Genomic DNA, 24,354 nt, shown 5'->3' on the forward strand with positions numbered 1-24,354 from the left:
ATGAAGTCCTAGATTAGAAATAAACACCCAAGTCTGTTTATAAGTATGCATGACTAAATAGATTGGATTTGAAAAGAATATAATAAAAAAAAAAAGAGTAGGGGAAGCAGATTATTAAAACATGTAGTTTTCCTAGTTTGAGTAAACTACAAAAATTGCTAGTCCCTTACACTTTTGGTGTCCTGGAAAAAGTCCAAGATCTAAAGCAAGAGTTTTTTGGACTGACTCCTGGCTCTGCTTACTTACTAAATTGTGGGTTCTTGGGCAGATCCGTTACCGTAGACCTCCATTTCCTCATTCGTAAACACCCTATAGCGTTTGGAATATGTGACACTGCCTTGGCAAACACCAGGCACTCAGCAAAGCGGTAGTCTTTATTACTTAAACGACATTTGCTTTCACATCCTTGACCTCAAAGTCAGTAAGCAACCAAGAGCAAAAAAATTACACCCCCGTTCTCCAAGTCACACCGATCACGTTAGCACACCTCTGAAAATACCACTGAGGGTCCCTCTCGCGGGAAGCGGATGTGGCATTTTGAAACAGCTGAGTGCAACGCAGTGCGAAGGCGGGATTTCCGCCGCATCGGCTCGAGCGTCTGCGGGACGGAGAAACCGAACCGGAACAGGGAAGAACGCCAGCCTCCAAAGGAGGTATCCGGAAGCGCCGCAGAGAAGGGGGGCCGGGCGGGGACTACATTTCCCACAAGTCCACGGGGCAGGGCGAGGGGCGGGCGTCGGGGACAATACCGGACGGGCCTTGCCGGGCAATGCCAAGGTAAATGCCGGCAGTGCGGCTCAGAGGGAAGAGTAATTTACCGTCTGCGCTTAGATTACTGCTAGTAACCCGCCTAACTCAACCCGAGCTCAGAAAGGCCCTGGCGATTTGAGGACTTCCGGGCTGCAAGACTCCATCTCCCAAATCCGTATTAGTCCTCCCCACGCTGGGCCTGGGGGCTATTCTAGGTGCCTGAGGTTGCAAGGTGTTATGGTAGACAGTTGAAGGCCCACGGTACCCGTTTTTAGGGTTGACAATCCGTACTGGTTCCTCAATGCCCCCTCCCCCGACCCCTGCCGCCTATTAAATCGGGCTGAAGTTGGGCTATGCCCGGCTCCCAGGGACAAGATGTTAGTGGTGGTGCTGGGGAAGGTGCCCTCCCTTCCCCGGCCCAGGCTAGTGGCGGGCAATCTTCCCTACTCCTTTGGTTAGATTACTTTCGGACGTTCTTAGCTCCAGGCGGCTAAAGCTGTCAAAGTATTGCGGATCAAGTATTGCTAAACACTTTCATCCAAAATCTCTAATTCTTTCATCTACCCTTGAGGGTACTGTAAAATTGCCAACGGAAAGGCTAAGTAAATTGCTCTAGGTCACAGAACTCGAATGGCAGAACATAATGTCGCACAGAGCCTATCCGGATCTAAAGCCCTTTGCTTATGTCCCATCACCTTCTTCAAACCTTAACCTAAGAGGGCAGGAGGAGCTGTGGACGGTAGGGTCTTTTTTTGCCCAGCGGTACCGACGCTTTGGGCCCAGGCGAAGGATCCAATCCCGCGTTCCCTGTGTGCTCCCACAGTCCCGCTGCACTGGCACAGACGCGGCGGTCCGGCCCGTTCAAAATAGCGAGGACCCGGCACATCTCACTTCTCTTCCTTGCCTTCTTCTCTGGCCCGACTCAGGGGACCGACTGCAGCGCGCGTCGTCTCCTCGGACGCGGCGAGTGGGTGGAGTCGGCTGCGCGGTAGCGGCGGCGGCAGCTAGTGGGTCCTTTAGTGGCTCTGGGGCGGGGCTCTGGGGAGGACGCGGACGGACCCACGGACCCTGTCGGGATGGGGAGTGTGGCTGCTCCGCCAGGGTCCTGTGGGTGGGAGAGAGGCTCCGCGACCGCTGGTGGCCGGAGTCCCTCCGTGTTGTGCTAGAGATGCTTTTCCTCTCGGTGAGTTGTTTTTCTGTCTCTGCGGGGCCGGCTTCTCGGTTTAGGTCACGCCCCGGGGAGGAGGAAAGAGCTGGGCCACCTCGGTCTGTGTGGCCTGGATAGGGCAGGGCAAGGGGGAATTGACCAGCTGCGTGGGCCTCCTCCCTTTGGGCATGTTGATCCGCGGCTGCGCTCCATGTTCCAGTTTCATGCAGGCTCTTGGGAAAGCTGGTGCTGCTGCTGCCTGATTCCAGCCGACAGATCTTGGGACCGGGACCGGGGCCGGCGCTGGCGGCTGGAGATGGCGGACACGAGATCCGTGCACGAAACCAGGTTTGAGGCGGCGGTGAAGGTGATCCAGAGTTTGCCGAAAAATGGTAAGTGCGCTGGGCCCCCGCTGAACAAGCCTCCTGCAGAGGCCCGAGGCCCCAGTTTCTTAACCTCGCCTTCTTTAACCTTATTTCTGCTTGTAGTCTTGCTTATTTAACCTACTTCGTTTCTGCGTTTAAAAGGAGTGTAGTTGAAGAAGTAAAGAATGTGAATTAATTACCTGCTCAATTTTCAAGAAAAAGACAAATATGTTATCCAGATTTTGAGTAGTTTTTGTTGAAAACAAAGTCTGCCACTTAATGACTGCGGATTTGGGTATGTTTAAAAACACACACACACACACAAAAACTGGGACGGGTAGTATGCCTGGTGTGCATACTCTTAAACTGTACTGTTTAAACCTTCCAAAAACTTTTGATGTGAAGGGAGAGAAAGGAAAGAACAGTAAATCATTTGTAAAATGATTTATTTTAATAAATACATATATACTTAGTACTTTTTTGTGTGTGCTATTTTCTTTACACTAGTGTTCTCTTTCTTATACTTATATTGGGCCTTCCTTGCAGTTTAGGAGAAAAGTCATTCCAGTTGTTCTTGTGTCATTTCTCAGGCTGTTTTCAAGATTTTTCTCTTTATCCTTGGTTTTCAGCAGTTTGACTGTGATGTGGCCAAGTGTGGTTTTCTTCAAATACACCGTGTTTAGAATTTACAGAGCTTTTTGAATTTGTAATTCTATGGGTTTGGACCAATATTAGGAAGTTTAAAGCCGTTATTCAAGTATTTTTTTCTGTGCAGAAGTTTGGGGAGGGGGACTTTTATCTTTTACTTCATGTCCTTCTGCATTATATGAATTATTTTTCACAATAAACTTGTATTTTTTTAATGTTGCATTTAAGCACTGTTACTGTGCCAGAATGTAAAATTCACTGAATACTTCATTGATATATTATTATAGTATTTAATATGTTCTACTTAATTGATTTTAATTAATCATCTGTTGGCTTCGAAATGAATATTCAACACCACTTAATAAAAATTCATAAAGTGCAGATTTAAAGGGTTTTGAAAGCAAATAGACAGAAAATCGTATTCCTTCTGTAATCTCAGACATCGAATTGGAGTTCATAGGAGGGGGTTGAAAGATAAGAGTGAATGAACAACATCTAAAGAAATAATATAGGAACTTATTTATCTGTTGATTTTCTAACTGCCTGATTAAGAGAGTTTATAGAAAGGCATCACTGTAAGAGTTTTACATAAGTTGTATCTTTATCCTTTTTCTAAACCACACATGTTTATAATTTTTTGAGAATTGTTAAAGGTAGAACTTGATGTCTCTTGTCTACTATCTTTGTTGATATATATTTTGTATTAAACCCATGTAAATATAAACTATTCACATAACATTTAAGAAGCTATCACAAGGTTAAGGTACCCTGGCAAATGGCACCTGTGTTGGATGATATTCAGTGTACTGTTATCCCCTGAAATTAAATTGATATTGATTGAAGCTGGAAGTCTTATTATAATGAATTATTAAATCTTTTACTAATTGTACTCTTTAATTGGTATAGCCTGCCCTGGACTATTTTGCAAAGAGTGAGATCTGTTTTTTTGTTCCTTGTTGCTTAATCTTTATTTAAGGTCTGAGGTTATAATGAATCCTATAGCATCTATGTGTGGTTTGCCCTTGACCTTTACAAATTTAAATTCTTAGATAACATTTTATTTTTTTTTTCAACGTTTTTTTTTTTTTTTTTTTTTTTTTTTTTATTTTTGGGACAGAGAGAGACAGAGCATGAATGGGGGAGGGACAGAGAGAGAGGGAGACACAGAATCGGAAACAGGCTCCAGGCTCCGAGCCATCAGCCCAGAGCCTGACGCGGGGCTCGAACTCACAGACCGCGAGATCGTGACCTGGCTGAAGTCGGACGCTTAACCGACTGCGCCACCCAGGCGCCCCTTAGATAACATTTTAAATACACATGTCAAATATGTTATGCGTGAGCAAGCACCTTGAGGACAGATTATACTTTATCTAGTGTCTTACAGAGTATATTCAATACGTTAACAGTTTTTGCTGTAATCTAGTCTAATGTATATTTCACTCACCTTAACAAATAGACATTTTTTTTTTACTTTTTAAAGATTTTTATTTTATTTTTTTTAGGGAGAGAGCGTGTAAGTGGGGGAGAGGGGCAGAGGGAGAGCGAGAGCGAGAATCTTAAGGAGAGTATTAAGCAGCCTCCACACTCAGCACGGAGCCTGACTCGGGGCTCAATCCCAAGACCCTGGGATAATGACCTGAACAAAATCAAGAGGCAGATGCTCAACCAACTGAGCCACCCAGACACCCCAACAAATAAACTTTTAAATCTTATTTTGACTTGGGGCACCTGGGTGGCTCAGTTGGTTGGGCGGCCAACTCTTAATTTCGGCTCATGTGATGATCTCACAGTTGGTGGGATTGAGGCATGTGTCAGGCTTCGCACTAACAGTACTGGAGCCTGCTTTGGGTTTTCTCTCTCTCTCTCTCTCTCTCTCTCTCTCTCTCTCTTTCTCTCTCTCTCTCCAAATAAATAAATAAATGTTAAAAACAAATCTTTAATCTTATTGTGACTTACTGAAGATATTTTGAGATGAGTCTCTTGGTGTTTTAGATTTGTGTTATTTAAGTAGGCAACCACTTAAAAATTTTTTTTTCAAATAAAACTATTTCAAAGCTTAAAAAAATATGTAACCCTTTTAACTGTAATTTTCCCATTTTTTTAACCTCTGGTATTTAAAGGAGGACAATATTATTGAAATAATGTCTAATAGGTACTCCTAAAGGAGCATATATTATGTAGATAATAGTTCCTGTGATTTTGGAATTAATTATTCATTCCTGGTAAACCCGAAACACCAGCTCTCAGCTTATCTGTGTTGTAATTTTCACAATGTTTATAAACTACTAATTTTTGATTGCTACACATTGTGTGTTTATTATGCAATCTAGAAAGTTTATAAAATATCTCTTTATAGTTTTAATTTTTATTATAATAATTTTGATATAAATGTAATATATAAACACACTGAATGTAAGAACAATTTTTTTTATATATATATTTTTTCAATTCATATCCAAATTAGTTAGCATATAGTGCAACAATGAGTTCAGGAGTAGATTCCTTAGTGCCCCTTACCCCTTTAGCCCATCCGCCCCTCCCACAACCCCTCCTGTAACCCTCAGTCTGTTCTCCATATTTATGACTCTCTTCTGTTTTGTCCCCCTCCCTGTTTTTTATATTATTTTTGTTTCCCTTCCCTTATGTTCATCTGTTTTGTCTCTTAAAGTCCTCATATGAGTGGTGTCATATGACATTTGTCTTTCTCTAATTTCACGTAGCATAATACCCTCCAGTTCCATCCTCATAGTTGCAAATGGCAGGATTTCATTCTTTTTGACTGCTGAGTAATACTCCATTGTATATATATACCACATCTTTATCCATTCATCCATCCACGGACATTTGGGCTCTTTCCATACTTTGGCTATTGTCGATAGTGCTGCTATAAACATTGGGGTGCGTGTGCCCCTTCGAAACAGCACACCTGTATCCCTTGGATATATACCTAGTAGTACAATTGCTGGGTCGTAGGGTAGTTCTATTTTTAGTTTTTTGAGGAACCTCCATACTGTTTTCCAGAGTGGCTGCACCAGCTTGCATTGCCACCAACAATGCAAAAGAGATCCTCTTTCTCTGCATCCTCGCAACATCTGTTGTTGCCTGAGTTGTTAATGTTAGCCATTCTGACAGGGGTGAGGTGGTATCTCAGTGTGGTTTTGATTTGTATTTCCCTGATGATGAGTGATGTTGAGCATTTCTTCATGTGTCTGTTAGCCATATAGATGTCTTCTTTGGAGAAGTGTCTATTCATGTCTTTTGCCCTTTTCTTCACTGGATTATTTGTTTTCTGGGTGTTGAGTTTGATAAGTTCTTTATAGATTATGGATAATAACCCTTTATCTGGTATGTTGTTTGCAAATATCTTCTCCCATTATGTCGGTTGCCTTTTAGTTTTGCTGATTGTTTCCTTTGCTGTACAGAAGCTTTTTATTTTGATGAGGTCCCAAATGTAAAAATTTTTAAAACACAAATAAAAAAAAAGGAAAATGATCTGTATACTTACTATCCGGAGATATCGTCTTTAAAATTTTGATGTGTTTCCATTTATTCTGCCTTTTATGTGTATGAATACTTACTTTGCAAAAATGGATTGTACTGGATATGCTATTTTTAAACTACTGTTATTTTCTCACTTTATAGTAGATTGTGAAACTTTTCTCAGTCGTTTATATTTTCATACCATATAATTTTTAAGGGCTGTAGTTATAAATGATCTTGTTGTGTATATGTATCATAACAATTTAGTCAATTATTTATTATGAAACATTTGCATTCCAATTTTTCTCTATTATTAAGTATTGTAGCTTAGAGCACTCATTCATACATTTTGAAACTTTTAACAAAAAAAGATCACAGATACGCTAGAGACATATATAAAGACTGATTTGATTATCAAGAAATTGATGTGTCCAAAATTACAGAGGTAAGAAGTGAGAAATCTATTTTATCTTGGATTCTTTTTCTACCACAGCAGACATTGGTTCACTTTAGCCAGACTTCCTATTCACTGAGAAGTTGAAATTTGACCAAAAGGTCTTGAATTTCTTAATGTTGAGGTTTTATTAAGCAGAGTGTACATTTTTTAAGTCAGAGGAGTAAAGCAACGGACAGCCATAACGTTTGTTTCTATAAGACAGAAGTAAATGATTGTACTGTTAATGAAATATTTAAATATCACTATTAGTATAGCTAAGCTGATTTATAGCCTTAGTATCAATTGAATTCTCCAGGTGATTTATGTTTAATATGTCTCCAATAGGTTCATTTCAGCCAACAAATGAAATGATGCTCAAATTCTATAGCTTCTATAAGCAGGCAACTGAAGGACCCTGTAAACTGTCGAGGCCTGGATTCTGGGATCCTATTGGAAGATATAAATGGTAATTTTATATAGAGAGCTCTGAAAGAAATTTTATTTTAATGACATAATTATCATATGACTTATTTATGTGGTTATGTGTTACCCTGTGCATAAGGTGTTCTAACATACTGGATCCAATTTTTATCCTCCATGTGCTTTTAACACAATTTCATACAATAGAAAAGTCTCAGGGAAGAGAGGAAAACAGTAAAACCCAAAGGGGTAGGTGCATCAAAAATCATTTTCAGTTAATCTTTCCTTTTATGGAATTTTTTTCATTTTCTTATACCAAGAGCAACTCCCAAACTCAGTTAAGCAAACAAACAAATAAACTCTCCTGCCTGTTTTACCTGCGGGGAAAAGTAATGACTTTTACTTGTCAAATGACACTGTTTGCTTTGAACCTTTAGATGATTCCTAAGTAACTAGGAACATAACTCAGGTATTACTGTGCTAACTTTTTATCTAAGCTGTCACTCCTTCCCACTGTACTTGAATAGAAATTTGATTTTTTTTTGAAATTTGATTTTTAATATACTTTAAAAAGTTATATCCATAGCTACCTCTGTAACATAGAAAGTATATTATGAACAGAGTATGCTAATTAGTGAAGCATGTCTTAAGAGCCACACATTTTGATGGCTGAATTTCTTTACCCTGAATTGGAAGTCCTTAAACTCCTTTGAGGATTTGTTAGCACTATACTTTCCTCTAAGTTCTTTATGAATGGTCATAGATAATAGGTTAAATGTAATAGCAATATGGTATTTAATCTGTTTTAAGAAAATTGATTTATTTACTTTATAATTTTTCCTCAGAATTGACCATTGGTAGATATCAACTGCTTCTGGAAAAAATACATAAAAAGAAAGGTTTTCATTTTAGGCAAAAATTTCAAAGGTCTACAGTAAAACCATGGTTTGCGAGCATGATTTGTCCTAGAAACATGATTATAATCCAGAGCATTCGTATATCAAAGCAAATTTCAAGAACCATTGGCTTAGTTGCAATCATGTGACTTCGGCATCACATGCTACTCATATTGCAAGACATTGCCCGTTTATCAAGTTAAAATTTATTAGAAATGTTTGCTCATCGGGGCACCTGGGTGGCTCAGTTGGTTGGGTGTCCGACTTCAGCTGAGGTCATGACCTCATGGTTCACGGGTTTGAGCCCCGCGTTGGACTCTGTGCTGACAGCTCGGAGCCTGGAGTGGGCTTTGTGGATTCTGTCTCCCTCTCTTTCTGCCCCTGCCCACCTCATGCTCTGTCCCTCTCTCTCTCAAAAATAAATAAAACATTAAAAAAAAAAAGTTTGCTCATCTTGCAGATGAGCAAGTTACTCGCACTCCAAGTTTTACTGTATTCTCATTGTCTGGGTTTAAAAATTGCCTGTGCTTCACATATTTGTTTTTTTAGAAGTAGGAAACCATTTCTATTTTTTGAGTGTATACATTAGATTCTTATTTAAAGTAATGGAAATTTTAAACTCAAACTCCTGTTCTTTTAAAACATGGCTGTGATAGTTCATTTCATATAGTCTTCTAAAATGTTCCTTTCATTGTTGTTTATAGTATAAAACTTTTGAAGAGTTCTTAGCAAATATTTATCAATAGTCTATAGTATCTGCTCTATAGTGATATAATATAGTTTATATAGTTTATAATCTATAGATGGGCTATGACTACTTTTAAATACTATTTAATTTGACAGTTTATTTCCTCTGATATTGTTCTTTAAGGTGGTACATTTAAAGAGATCCTTTGGAAACATATTATCTTTGCGTAGGCTTTAAGTAGAGAGCCTGTTTTAAATTAATAACCATATAGCATTGACTACAAATTGTATTCTGAGCAATTGGAAAACAGGTATTTTTTTGTTATTTGAATATTTCCATTTCTAGGGATGCTTGGAGTTCACTGGGTGATATGACCAAAGAGGAAGCCATGATTGCATATGTTGAAGAAATGAAAAAGGTAGGGGAAATAATTCCCAGTAGAAAATATTCAGAGCAGGTCTAATTTAATTTTGTTATCAGGCAAATTAGCTGCTTTAAGGAACAAGGAGATTATAATATGTTAGAATACAAAACCTAAGTTACTGAATTTATTAGGGTTTTATTTGTCTCATCAAAGTTCATCTTTTTTTTTTTTAATGTTTATTTTTGAGAGAGAAAGACACAAAGTGCAAGTGGGGGAGGGGCAGAGAGAAGGAGACACAGAATCAGGCCCCAGGCTCTGAGCTGTCAGCACAGAGCCCAACATGGGGCTCGAACCTACAGACAGTGAGATCATGATCTGGGCTGAAGTCAGACGCTTAACTGACTGAGCCACCCAGGCTCCCCTCATCAAAGTTCATCTTAAGGTAAGTGTTCTTTCCTTAAGATCACATGGTGATGTGATTTTTTTTTCATCTTCCCTGCCTTTCTCCATAGTCAGCTTCTTCAGAAAGTATAGAAATAGGAGTCTTTTAAAATACTGAAGTCCCTTCCTTAAGAATGTGGGAAGTACCTGGGCTGTCTTGAAAGCATTTCTGCTTTGGAACTTTTTATTTAGAAGAAATAGTTAACAGCCCTGCCCATCGGTGTTCTCATCAAGTTTTGACTCACAAATTGAGATATTCCCAACCCTGGACTTCTTAGTAGCAAGCATTTTTTCTGTGAATGCAGAGGTCCTTCAGAACCAGAATAAGATAAGGATGCTTTTAATTTTTCTGGTAATTAGTAAGGAGGGCATCCCTTGCTAACTTTAAAGTCTGTTTCAAGGGATTGTTTTGAGAAGTAAATTTATGAGGAAATCATGGATTTTAAAGGTAATCGTAGTGTCTTTATAAAGGATCATTTTTATGTTGAAACTGGATCAGAAGTTGTGAGATTTAGGTCTGTTTGATAATTTTATTTTTTATTTTTTTATTTTATTTTTTTATTTTTTTTAACGTTTATTTATTTTTGAGACAGAGAGAGACAGAGAGAGACAGAGCATGAACGGGGGAGGGTCAGAGAGAGGGAGACACAGAATCCGAAACAGGCTCCAAGCTCTGAGCTGTCAGCACAGAGCCCGATGCGGGGCTCGAACTCACTGACCGTGAGATCATGACCCGAGCCGAAGTTGGACGCTTAACCGACTGAGCCACCCAGGCGCCCCTGTTTGATAATTTTAAATAAATTGTCTTTAAGCATAAAGAAAATATTTAAAAAGGAATAGTTCTTTTGCCAGATGATTCAACAGTGTTAGTTCCTGTTTGGTCAATTCAGACTCATTTGTTTCATTTTGTTTTAATCTCTTTCACACTACTCAAAGCTGTGCACTTTGTTACATTTTCATAATTTTTATTCAGTGGACTTGGTTTATCTATAACAGAAGGCAGAGTTTAGTCCTTTTGGCTGTTAACCTTATCAGTAATACAACAACGAAGCCTTTCAAAAGCAGAAAGACAAAGAAAATCTAAAGCCTTTTTGGTTTGGTAACCATTCCTTTTCTTTATTTTAAATATTACAAGTTTAAGGACATGCTTCCATAATGTAAAGTTGAATTGACACATTAGGCAAAATTTACCCATTTTTCCTGTCCAGTTTGATTAATTAATGATGTAGCCACAGTTTAAAGTGGGAGGGAGATGGATTTAAACTATGCTGCTGCCTTTTAACTGTCTTAAGATACTTCCACTGTGCCCGTAGATTTCTGTAACTACTTCTCTAATTAAAATAATATACCAGCTATTTCCTTTCAGACTTTTAAAATTTCATTTTTCATACTGTGAATATAATAAAGTTTATAGTAAACCTTTAGAGGTAAATCTGAAAATGTTAGGATACCCATTGGTTGAAAATTCGATTAGTCTTTTAAAGTATTTCCAGAGTTTTGCTTTGTGGACATCATTAGATAAAATTGCATCTTCTAAATAATGATGTGGGAAGGCGGGTGCCTGGCTGGTGCAGTCAGTAGAGCATCCAACTCTTGATCTGAAGGTTGTGAGTTCTATCTTCATGTTGGGTATAGAGATGACTTAAAATATAATAATGGTGTGGGATAGTACATTATCCCAAAAATTTGATTACTGAATTTGGCACTTTTTTTAATTGCAATAATTTTCTAACTGAAGCAGTTGTTAGATTGTATTTATAAATACAGTTCACTGTATTATTGCTCTTCAGAGCTATTCTCCTGTGCTGAGCTGTCAGCACAGAGCCTGAGGCAGGGCTCAAACCTGCGAACCATGAGATCGTAACTTGAGCCAAAGTCCGACGCTCAACCGACTGAGCCACCAGGCACCCCAAGAGAGAATGAATCTTAAGCAGGCTCTACGCTCAGTGTGGAGCCCGACATGGGGCTTGATGCCACAACGCTGGGATTGTAATCTGAGCCAAAATCAGGAGTCAGACACTTAACCTATCAGGCCACACAGGCACCCCTAGAATTATTCTTTTAGTATAAATCTCTTTCCATGCCTTTGCATTCAAATGTTAAGGAACCTCATTAATTTAATTTATATCTTATAATAATATTTTATGGAAAATTTTTATAATTTATAAACTGGCCAGTGAAATATCATTGAAAAAGTTGCTGGAATCAAAAATTCTTTTTTTTTCTTAATTGTGTAAATGTTCATTTATTTTTGAGAGAGAGAGAGACAGAGCATGAGCAAGGTAGGGGCAGAGAGAGAGAGAGAGAGAGACAGAATCCAAAGCAGGCTCCAGGCTCTGAGCTGTCAGTGCAGAGCCCGACCTTGGTCTCAAACTCACGAACTGTGAGATCACGACCTGAACTAAAGTACGATGCTTAACCAACTGAGCCATCCAGGTGCCCCCTTTTTTTTTTTTTTAATGTTCGTTTATTTTTGAGAGAGAGCGTGAGCTGGGGTGCCCCTGGAATAAAAAATTCTTTTAAAATTATTTAACAGGGTTATCCCTGGGTAATTCAGTCAGTTAAGCATCCTACTCTTGATTTTGGCTCAGGTCATGATCTCAGAATCTTGAGATAGAGCCCTGTGTTGAGCTCTGTGCTGAGCCTGGGGCCTGCTTAAGAATCTCTCTTTCCCTCTCTCACTGCCCCCCCCCCCCCTTGCTCGTGTTCTCTCTCTCTTAAAAAAAAATTTTTTTTTAATTAATAAAATGATTTAATAGAATTTTAGCTTTGAGAGAAAGGAATAACTAAAGTGGTTTGTGGGAAATAACCCATATTTCTTTAAAGAAAGTTCTTTTGATTCATAATCAAAAGGAAATATAAAATTCTGTTTTCTGTACAAATTTTACAGTCTGTTTTTTTTGGGTTTTTTTGTTTTTTTGTTTTTGCTTTTGAGATTATATTTTTAAGTAATCTCTACATCCAGCATAGGGCTTGAACTTACAACCCCCAAATCAAGAGTCACATGCTCTACCTACTGAGCCAGCCAGCAGCTCCCAAATTTTGCAGGCTATCTTATGAGGATTACTGGAGAATTCAGCCAGAACTTGAATAATATGCATTATGTCTGTTGGACTTAAGGAGAGATCAGTGTACTCAACACTGGCTGCATGTTGGAGTCACTGGGGAATCTTGTTTAAAAACAGAAATAAAGAATAAAATATATATATATATATATATATATATATATATATATATATATACACTATACTGGGGATATATAAAATATATATATATATATATATACTGGGGAATATATATATATTCCCCAGTATAACCCCAGACTAATTATTTCAGGATTTCTAAGAGGATGGGATAATCGCTGTACTAGAGGGAGGATTATTATAACATAGTCTCATAAAGGATGGAACCTGAAAGTTACCATGGTGAGGGTCTGGTCCATAGGTCTATAAGTCCAAAATATTGGCTTATTCTTTTCAAGGCTTGACTGATGATAACCATCTTTTGGAGATTTAGAGAAAAACTAGAATGCTAATTTCTTTCTTTCTTTCTTTTTCTTTCTTTCTCCTTTTCTTTCTTTCTTTCTTTCTTTCTTTCTTTCTTTCTTTCTTTCCTTCCTTCCTTCCTTCTATAACGCTAATTTCTTTCTCTCTTTCCTTCCTTCTTCCTTCCAGAATGCTAATTTCTTTCTCTCTTTCTTTCTTTCCTTCTTCCTTCCTTCCTTCTAAAATGCTAATTTCTCTCTTTCTTTCTTTCTTTCTTTCTTTCTTTTTCCTTCTATAATGCTAATTTCTTTCTTTCTTTCTTTCCTTTTCCTTCCTTCCTTCCAGAATGCTAATTTCTTTCTTTCTCTCTTTCTTTCCTTACTTCTAGAATGCTAATATTTTTCTTTCTTTCTTTTTTTCTTTCTTTCTTTTCTTCCTTCTTCCTTCCAGAATGCTAATTTCTTTCTTTCTCTCTTTCTTTCTTTCTTTCTTTCTTTCTTTCTTTCTTTCTTTCTGGATGCTAATTTCTTTACTTAGAATGGGTGATACACTCTTCTAGTGCTCAGCATACTCAGGATTGAGATATAAGACACTCCTCAAAATTGCAGAGGCACTTAGGAAATTGGATTAGTGATTACTAAGATTATTGAACGGAGAGTAGAACACTGAGATTTGGATGGCTTTAAAAGATATGTTCATCTGACCAAAAAAAAAAAAAACAAAAAACTGAGGAATTTAATCTTTGCTTTACAATACAGTATCTGTACCTTAACAGAATATTTTCATCATATAGAAATGGTGTTTCTGGGGCATCTGGTTGGCTCAGTCAGTTGGTCTGACTCTTGATTTTGGCTCAGGTCACGATTCCAGGGCTGTGGGTTTGAGCCACAAGTTGGAGCCTCAGCATGGAGCCTGCTTGAAATTCTGTCTCTTCCCCTCTCTGGCCCTCCCCACCCCTCAAAAAAAAAAAAGAAAGGAATAATGTTTCTTACCAAGGAAAGTGCTAGAGAAACCTAGAAAAATTATTGTATTTAGATGTTGCTTTTCTTTCTTTCTTTTTTTTAAATGTTTATTTGAGAGAGAGCACGCTACGTGCATGTGTGCGTAAGTGGGGTAGGGGCAGGGGGGGGGGGCGGTGACAGAGGATTCAGAGCTGGATGCTGCTTGTCTGCAGTCCATCCAGCTCACCAAATATTCTTCATTCAGATAGGTTACAATCCAACTGAACTTGATTCACTTACACTGTAAATAAAATCTTCTCTGAGGTTAAGGAGTAGTTACTTAGACTGAGATTTGCCTGTGTCTGCTTGTCTTTCTGTGTCTCTGTCTCTGCCAGGATCTCATGCGTTTATTTGTATGTCTGAGCCATTTCTTTTATTCCAGCACTGGGATGAGGGAGAGAATTTTGCAGATGACTAAGATCATTCTTCTTGAGTTTTGTATTGTTAAAGTTTCTTCTTCAGAGAGTAACCTCTTAAATTCTGGGTGTATCTTGCTATGGCCACTTGTGTTCTAACCGTATTTACTACTAAAATGCTAGCTAATTGAAAGAAAAATCACTCTGCTTATGTTTGCTTAGCACTGGCACATTCTGCATTTATTTAGTTCTGACATTTGAAGTCCTTAATTCACTCTGTTACCTGTAGAGTATGAGAAACCAAAACACAGATTTGAGTAGCCCTACTTAAGGACAAATTTGAGAAAGAGACTTTTTTTTTTAACTTTATTTTATTTTCTTGAGAGAGAGAGAGCACAAGTGGGGAGGAACAGAGAGAGAGGAAGAGAGAAAATCCCAAGCAGGCTCCGTGTGTTAGCACGGAGCCTGACACAGGGCTCAATTTCATGACTCTGGGATCATGACCTGAGCTGAAATCAAGTCAGAAGTTTAACCAACTGAGCCGCCCAGAGACCCCTGAGACTTTTTAAAGACTTTTTAAAGTAATCTTAAATCAGGAGATAACTAAAAAAGATCTTGTTTGAAAGAATATCAGAGGAGGTATTATGTGGGGGGGAGGTCAAGATGGAATATGTGGTTGGCTTACCAGATTCTGTTGACTGTACATACATACACTGTTCCAGTATAGAGTAGTGTAAAGGGTACTGACTTGTGTTAAAATTTTATCTCTATCATTTATTTTCTGTGACTTTGGTCATGTCAAAGTAAACATTACCAAAAAAAGTAAACATTACCTGGTGGTTTCAACTTCTGGGTTGAATCTAATTCTCATGATTATTGTTATAATGCATACATATTATAGATCATTTATCTATAATAAGCTATAAAAATGCCCTCCCGAATGACCCCAGCCTTACAGTAACAAGCATTTCCTTTTACAAAAAAACAATTTTATGGTTAAAGCCATTTTTTTCACTCTTATCCATTGAAAGGAACAGCAATTAGATAATTTACTATGAGCGCTAAAATTACATTATAATCACTAAGCATAGTTCATTCTGTATAATCTCCCAACACACCCCCACCTTGTTTATTAAATTCCTTGTCTGTGCTAGACACTGGAAATACAGGAGTGACCAAAAACAAATAAAGGCCCTTTTTCATTGAGCTTACATTGTGTTGTGAAAGATACACGATAAACAAACAATAAAGCAGGGAGAGGGACTGACAAGTCTGAGGTGGTTATTAGTTTCAAAGATCAAGTGGCGACTTTACAACTGTATATAAGCTGAAAAGTATGCAAAAATGACACAAGATTTTGGTTGCTTAATAAATTTGTTAATCTTAACAATAAAAGTAATAGAAGAAAAAACAATAAAAGTAATATGTGTAAATGAAAAAAAATCCAAACATCAAAGAAGTATGAAATGAAGTGAATCTTCCCCATTCCCTCCATTTTAACTCTTTAAGTGGTAATTACTTTTAATTCTATTTTGTAGAATTCAGAAAACATATATATGTATATACAGATATGTCTGTATTATATGTATATGTATCCTATTGTTTAAAAAGAAAAAAAACAATCATGGCATCATATTAAATATACTGTTCACCAACTACCTTTTGGCCTATAAAAAAAATTCAGATGTTTTTCCCAATCAGTACACACAAAGCTAACCTTATTCTTTTTAAGTATCTGCCAATATTTCATATGTGGAAATATTTTCTTTTATCAATTACCAGTTGATGGCTATTTATTTGAATGCCTTTTCAGTTAATTTACCTTGTTCTTCAAATCTGATGATTCTAAATTGGCCTGTAGGTATGAAGGTATCTGAAAGTGATTACTAGTTCCTACTCTACATTTCTCCTCTTTCAGAGACACTACCTTAGTGAAGGGTACCAGGGTGGCTTAGTTCGTTAAGCTTGGGAATTTGAGCACCGTATTGGGCTCCATGCTGAGCATGGAACATGCTTAAGATTCTCACTCTCACTCTTGCCCTGCCCCTACCCTGCTTGTGTGCGCAGGCTGGTGCACGCTCTTTCTCTCAAAAAATAAAAAAAAGAGGGGCACCTGGGTGGCTCAGTCAGTTAGGCGTCAGACTCCTGGTTTTGGCTCCAGTCACGATCTCACCGTTTCGTGTGTTCGAGCCCCACATCAGGCTTTCTGCTGGTGGTGCAGAGCCTGCCTGGGATTTTGTGTCTCCCTCTCTCTCTGCCCTTTCCACACTCATACTGTCTATCTCAAAAATAAGCTTAAAAAAAAATTTTTTTAATAAAAATAGAATAAAAAAACACTAGTGTTAAAGAACAGATACAATAATTTAAATTTAACCCTACAGTATTCTAAGTGCCCTTAGTTTAATGCACAATTTATAGATCATTGTGTAAAATTTTAAAAGAAGCTTATGTAAAATAGTCTTCAAAATGAAGAGACTTTTTTTTTAACTTGTTTTATTTTTTATTTTTTTAAATTTACATCCAAATTAGTTAGCATATAGTGCAACAATGATTTCAGGAGTAGATTCCTTAATGCCCCTTACCCATTTAGCCCATCCCCCCCCTCCCACAACCCCTCCTGTAACCCTCAGTCTGTTCTCCATATTTATGACTCTCTTCTGTTTTGTCCCCCTCCCTGTTTTTATATTATTTTTGTTTCCCTTCCCTTATGTTCATCTGTTTTGTCTCTTAAAGTCCTCATATGAGTGAAGTCATATGATTTTTGCCTTTCTCTAATTTCACTTAGCATAATACCCTCCAGTTCCATCCACGTAGTTGCAAATGGCAAGATTTCATTCTTTTTGATTGCTGAGTAATACTCCATTGTATATATATACCATGTCTTCTTTATCCATTCATCCCTTGATGGACATTTGGGCTCTTTCCATACTTTGGCTATTGTTGATCATGCTGTTGAGGTGCGTGTGCCCCTTCGAAACAGCACACCTATATCCCTTGGATAAAAGCCTAGTAGTGCAATTGCTTGGTTGTAGGGTAGTTCTATTTTTAGTTTTTTGAGGAACTTCCATACTGTTTTCCAGAGTGGCTGCACCAGCTTGCATTCCCAAAAATGAAGATACTTAATTCTTTGATTTCTTGAACCTTTTCTAGGAGAATGTGCACATTAAGTATGTAGTTAATACAGGCACTTTGGGGAATCTATACATAAACTCTGAATCACAAAATTATCACTAAATAAATTGTAAGTATTGTTTTATTTGGTAGTAGGTCAGACTAATAGATTGTGATTTCACAACATGTGTTTCTTTTGATTACAGATTCTTGAAACTATGCCGATGACTGAGAAAGTTGAAGAGTTGCTACATGTCATAGGCCCATTTTATGAAATTGTAGAAGACAAAAAGAGTAGCAAAAGTTCTGACTTAACCTCAGGTTGGACTGTTTTACCTTGTTTTTAGTTCAGCAGATGACACATTATGCATGCATTAATATTTATATGTCTAATTTTTGTTTTACTTTCACATGCCAGTCCGACTGGAGAAAATCTCTAAATACTTAGAAGGTAGGAATAATGAAATCCACGTAAAAATTTTGTTTGAAATTTACACGCTAAAGAATTCTGCACATATTTATAAAACTTACAAGCTTGTCACGCAAGTTTTTGTTCCAAGCAAATATATTGCATAAAGTTCAAAAATATTATAAATGCTTAAGTTTTAACCCTGCAGTTATTAAAACATGACAAATGATTCACTAAGTGTATTCAAAATTGTAGCAGAATTCATGGTTGTATTTTGATAGATCATACTTTCTGATTTGGTTTTTGAATTACATTAGCAGTGACAATGGCTGAAATTATTTTCTAGCTAATTTTAACGTGGCTATGTTTATAGTATGGTTTATTACAGTATAGCAACCTGACACAAGATGTCAGTGAATTCACTTAGCTAGGTCATTTTTTTTTTTTTTTTTTTTAGAATTCTAATTTCATGTTCTCAGGAAAGAATTGAAAGGCTTATCTTTTACATAGTAAGAAGAGTTGAATAATAGGTAAATTTGCTGTTATTAACTATAAACATTTGATCTTTAATTTTTTTTTTTTAGAAAACAGACTGAAATGAGCCTGTAAGAATTATTTCAAATGAAAATTACCTGTGTTTTATTTTCCTGACATCCCTATTTACAAGATACCTTTCACTAATTAATGGAAATTAGGTATTTCAGAACAGTTATCTTCCTGTCTGTCGTAAGACCTGCAGTTTGTATCTGCAATTGTAATTGATAGACTGCTTGCTGAGCATAACGCTCATATAACCACATCCTCTATATCTGATTTACCTAAAGGAGTCAAATTTTAACAAATAATCTTCCTTATAATTTGTACTATTTAGTGCGGAAAAAATATTAAATATTTTCTCTGTGTGAAGCATGTTGTTAGGATTCAGAGGAGAGTAAATCTGGACCTGTTTTAGTAGTATGAGGCTAGAGGCAAATGTTTGAACAACTAATTATAAAGACAAGGTAGAATGAATAATGATAATAAAGGCTCAGATCCATAATCCCTAAGCTGTAATTTAAAAATTCAAAAAACTTAATAAACCAAACATTCTTTTGTAATTCCTTTGAGAGGAAAGACTGTCCTGACATGAACTAATTGAGGAACAGACCTCTGAAATGACAAGGGGCTGTTTTAAGTCTTTATTTTATTTAGTGTGACTATTCATGTGTTTCGTTGTAAAAACTTTATTATTATTTTTTTAGTGGGAGCTGCCTTAAAATTCTGTTGAAGGTGTTACATAATATATAGTACATACAGTGTATGACCTTTGCAAAATTAGAAAACTGGATTTTAAATCATATCTGGACCTAAGAGTTGTAAGGGATGTGTACCCATACCATAATTTATTTAACCTGTACCATTCTAACGGACATTTAGATGTTTCCTCTTTTTTTATGTTGTTTTTTATTTTTATTGCATTATACTTATTAGTTTCCTCTTCTGATCTTCAAAAATGCTGCTGAAAGTAACCCTGTATAAATGTCATTAAATATATGTGTAAGTATATCTGTAAGAAATTATTTCTTACAGATACAATATTAGAAGTCTAACTGCAGAGATCAAATATATGGGTGTTTCATAGTTTGCAATCTTGAAAAAAAAATTTTTTTTAAACAAGGAATCCTATTAAAAGTAGCCACTTAAGCCCAGTAGAACAGATGTATCTGTTTTGCTTGGGCTTTTTCATAATATACATACATAGTTTTGAAATCAGGAAATATGAACTGTCCGACTTTGTTCTTTTTCAAGATTGTTTTAACCATTATGGATCCTTGGCATTTCCATATGAATTTTAGAATCAGCTTGTTAATTTTTGCAAAAAGGACCATCTAGGATTCTTAAAGGAATTGCAATGAATTATAGATCATTTAGAGGAGTTTTGTCATCTCAGCAATATTGTTTTCCAATCCATTTATTTAGTTCTTTAATTTCTTTCAACAGTGTTTTGTCATTTGCAGTATACAATTCTTTGACTTTCTTTTGTGTACTGCGAAGCATTTTATTCTTTTCGCTGCTATTATAGATTATTTTCTAATTTCATTTTTGGACTGTTCATTGTTAGCTTGTAGAAATTCACTTGATTTTGTTTATTGATCTTATATCCTGCAATCTCGCCAAACCATTTGTTAGTTCTAATAGTTTTTGGGTGGACTCCTTAGGATTTCATGTATACAGAGCATGTCATGTGCTTACTTCTTCCTTTTCAATCTGGATGCATTTTATTTGTGTTTCTTGCCTAATTGCCATGGCAAGAACTTCTAATACGATATTAAACAGAGATGGCAAAAGCAGACATCTTTGTCTTGTTCCTTATTTTATTTATTTTTTTATTTTTTTCTTCATTCTTTCTTGTTCCTTATTTTAGGAGCAAAAAACATTCAATCCTTTAACATTAATTATTATGTTAGTTGTGCATTTTTGTAGATGCCCTTTACCAGATTGAGGAAATTCTCTTACATTTTTAATTTCGTCAACATTATTGTCATGTCAAATGCTTTGTCAGCATCTATTGTGATAATCATGTGACTATTGTCATGAACTGAATTTTGGATGTTGAGTAGGGCTAGTGAGTAATTCTCTGTGCTTTCTATACCTCTCATCACAGAAATGCCATTTAATGGGGGTTTGGGAGATTTCCTGTTGCTTAGTTTTGTTGAAGATGTCCATGAGTGGTGGGTGTTTTTGTTTCTTGTTTTTTTGTTGTTGTTATTCTTTTTCTTGGTTGTCAGGGAGAGAGCAAGATTTATAAACTGTGATGCTGCCTTGGTTCTCTAAGAGAGAGTAGAACATAATGGCAGTGATAGAGTTGAATTTTTACTCTTCTGTTCCTGTTTAAAATGTATGGAGATTTTGGCATTTAATATGTTGTTTGAGATGCAGGGAAGCATTCAAAATGCATTTGTGGGGCCGCCTGGGTGGCTCAGTCGGTTAGGCATCCGGCTTCGGCTCAGGTCATGATCTCGCGGTCCGTGGGTTCAAGCCCCCCCGTCGGGCTGTGTGCTGACAGCTCAGAGCCTGGAGCCTGTTTCAGATTCTGTGTGTCTCCCTGTCTCTCTGACTCTCCCCCGTTCATGCTCTGTCTCTCCCTGTCTCAAAAATAAATAAAAAGGTTAAAAAAAAAAAGAAATGCATTTGTGTAAGTGAAAATGAAGCACAAAAATTTATGGAGAGAGACCACTGTTTTTGACCAGTAGCCACTTAGGAGGCCTTTATTATCTTAAAGGGTGATGGAAATGTAATTCCCTCTCTCTCAAAATGAAGTACAGTAACCAAAAGCATTGGCATCATGTGGGAGCCTTATGGTAATGCAGAATCTTAGGCCACCCCAGACTTGCTGATTCAGAATCTGCATTTTAACTAGATCTAAGGTGATTCCTATGCATATTAACATTTGAAAAATTCTGATGAATTTCCTCTGAAGATATGACTGGCCAGTAGGACAATGTGCCTTTTTAAATGATTGATCACATTAATGGATGCTTTAAAATAAAAATAAATATAAAGACATAATAATATAGGTAGTGTACCTAAAGCCTTAAAGGTAAGAAAAGGATAAAAAATTTTTAAATGTAGTTCTGTTGATGACATTGATGATATTGTTGTGTTTATGTTTTCAGTATGCTAGGATATAGCAACTGTCTCTTTATTTACTGTGTGTAAAGAGGATCCTTCATCTCTAACTTTTCTATTTTGATTGATATTAACTTAAAAATAACTCACCCTCTGCCTTGTTTAGGAAGGTTTTAAGATCGCTTTATCACTTTTGTTGTAAACTGAAGGAGTTTCTTTATGTCATGTATGTATAATCAAGGAAAAGAATACTTGCAGATATATGTCAAAATTCTAACTTTTACTTCAAAATTATTTTATTAGTTATTATAAAGGACAGTATTATTTGTAAATTACAGCATGATTGTGTGTTATAGCACTAGAGATTAAGTGATCATTTCATATTTTAGATCTTGGTAACGTTCTAACTTCTACTCCAAATGCCAAAACTGTTAATGGTAAAGCCGAAAGCAGTGATAGTGGAGCTGAGTCTGAGGAAGAAGAGGCCCAAGAAGAAGTGAAAGGAGCAGAACAAAGTGCTACTGGTAATCTTTGGATGATGAGCCAATAATTTTACATTCAATTAGATAAAAGAAGGGACGCCTGACTGTCTCGGTCAATAGAGCACATGACTCTTGATCTCGGGGTTGAGATTTAGCCCCACGTTGGATGTAAAGATTACTTAAGAATAAAATCTTTAAAAAATAGATGAAAGAATATGGAGAAGTTGGGACTGATTTGGTGTTGTATGAGAATAGTGTGTATGGTGGGATGTGGGCTGTTGACCTTATCACCATATTTTCTGTGGACCAAAAGTGCATAGATAGAATTGAACACTAACAAGAATGGACCACTCCTCTAAATGTAATGCCTGAAATGCTGCATTAGAAATGTATTCATTTTATAGGGTGCCGGGCTGGCTTAGTATATCATGCAGCTGTTGATCTTGGGGTTGTGAGTTGGAGCCCCATGTTTGGCATAGTTTACTTAAAGAAACAAAAAGAAGAAATGTATTCATTTTAGGTATTGTTGCCAATATAAATATGCATATGTGGCTTACCAAGAAGAGGAGAAATGTTTAAACTCTCAATACCTTGTCAAGAATAGAACGGAGAATTGGATATAGGAAGTTTTGATGGAGAGAGAACATTGGAGTCATAGGATACTGCATTGTGGGTAGGGGACCCCACTGGTAGTAAGAGTACCAGTGATTCCTGGGAAGATTGGTTTAGAAAGGGGAGGCAGACAGACACTAAAACAAACCGCACGGCTTACTTTTGCCTTTACTTTCCAATAGGGTATGACAGATAATACCTTCTTCAAAGGATCTTTTCATTGACTATGTGGACCCATTTGTACTTCTGGGTCTCATAGGGCAATTTGCCTATGCTTGAGAGAGTGTAAAGACCTTGAGAAGTTATCTTTAAAGGGGATTCTAGGGATACCTGGCTGGCTCAGTCAGTAGAGCATGTGACTTTTGACCTTGGGGTCATGAATTTGAGCCTTACATGGGACGTGGAGCCTACTTAAAAATAAAATAAGATAGGTTCTAGAAGATTCACAGGGAACTGAAGTAGTTTTGAATGAGCGTTCAGCATATAATAAATCCCTTTTCAAGGAGTACCCCATCTCTCTGATCCAAGTAGGAAACCATTCAAAGGGATTACGGTAGGTTGGGGAAATGATTACTGATATTAGAATATATATACAGAAGTTGACCTACTGTGAACTTTTATGAATCTCCCTACTTTCTTTTAAAAGATAAGAAAATGATGAAGAAATCTGCAGATCATAAGAATTTGGAAATCATTGTTACTAATGGCTATGATAAAGACGCCTCCACTCAAGATATACAGAATGACATTCATGCCAGTGCTTCCTTGAGTGGGAAAAATGCTGAAGAAATAAAGGCTGTAGATGAAAATTCGGAGCAAACTGGAAAAACTGCTGTCTGCATTCACCAAGGTATTGTCCCAGGATAATTATCTGTTTAGCCTCTTTCCTATGAATGCAGTGTTCTTTTCATTGTTTTAGGATATTTAGGAGCAATTTAGAATTTAAAAACTTCTTATTCAATAATATCTTAGGGTTTATTAATATTATAAGGGTGTATAGCTTTGAAAGATAGTGAATTAGAGGCAGGGCTTTTATATTTTTATTGAGACATTTTTAATTGTGTTTTTGTATGGTTTTTTTTAAATAAAATTTTGAGGGGCACCTGGGCAGCTCAGTCGGTTAAACATCTGACTCTTGGTTTCAGCTCAGGTCATGATCTTAACAGTTTGTAAGTGTGAGCCCCACGTTGAGCTCTGTATGGATAGCATGGAGCCTGCTTGGGATCCCCTCTCTCTTTCTCTCTCTCTCTCTCTCTCTTATCCTCCCAGCTTGCTCTCTCTCACTCTCTCAAAAAATAAATAATAAAAGCATAAAGAAAACAAGAAATGTAATTACTTAATGTAACAACTGAACTTGCATAGTTGCATACCAATTTAGGCCTCCTAGTTGGTAGTCAGTTTTCCCTTACAAGATTGTTTTATAAGGTTTGATCTGGACAGTGTCTTTGTATGATTACTTTATAAAATACAATCTTGTCAAATAAAAATTATCAACTATGTTGGAAGTTTTGGTACGTTAAAAGAAAAAAGTGTGGCTTGATAAATTTGTCTCCAGTGTGAAAATAATATAGAGCTGATAAATTTTGAGAGTGGAATAAATGCATTTTTCCTCAGTTAGAGAATAATAATCCCACTTGGACATTTGTTCATTTTC

The 24,354-nt window shown here is 36.9% G+C and overlaps 1 protein-coding gene across 5 annotated transcripts in view; it reads left to right on the forward strand.

Moving 5' to 3' along the window:
- Window positions 1-722: 722 nt before the first annotated feature.
- Window positions 723-24,354, forward strand: part of ACBD5 (acyl-CoA binding domain containing 5) — a 46,848-nt gene continuing 23,216 nt past the window's right edge. The window contains exons 1-8 of one of the 5 annotated variants that reach the window (XM_049624731.1): window positions 723-777; window positions 2,118-2,289; window positions 7,172-7,292; window positions 9,176-9,248; window positions 17,795-17,909; window positions 18,007-18,039; window positions 21,996-22,130; window positions 23,347-23,550. In XM_049624731.1, coding sequence (XP_049480688.1) covers window positions 2,214-2,289; window positions 7,172-7,292; window positions 9,176-9,248; window positions 17,795-17,909; window positions 18,007-18,039; window positions 21,996-22,130; window positions 23,347-23,550 — 757 coding nt within the window. In that variant the 5' untranslated portion in view covers window positions 723-777; window positions 2,118-2,213. Of the gene's footprint in view, window positions 778-1,784; window positions 1,934-2,108; window positions 2,290-7,171; window positions 7,293-9,175; window positions 9,249-17,794; window positions 17,910-18,006; window positions 18,040-21,995; window positions 22,131-23,346; window positions 23,551-24,354 lie in introns of those variants that run through there. The other 4 variants (XM_049624730.1, XR_007456530.1, XM_049624729.1 and 1 more) reach the window with 4 other exon arrangements.

This window comes from Panthera uncia, chromosome B4, assembly GCF_023721935.1.
Source record: "Panthera uncia isolate 11264 chromosome B4, Puncia_PCG_1.0, whole genome shotgun sequence".
NCBI classification, from domain to species: Eukaryota; Metazoa; Chordata; class Mammalia; order Carnivora; family Felidae; genus Panthera; species Panthera uncia.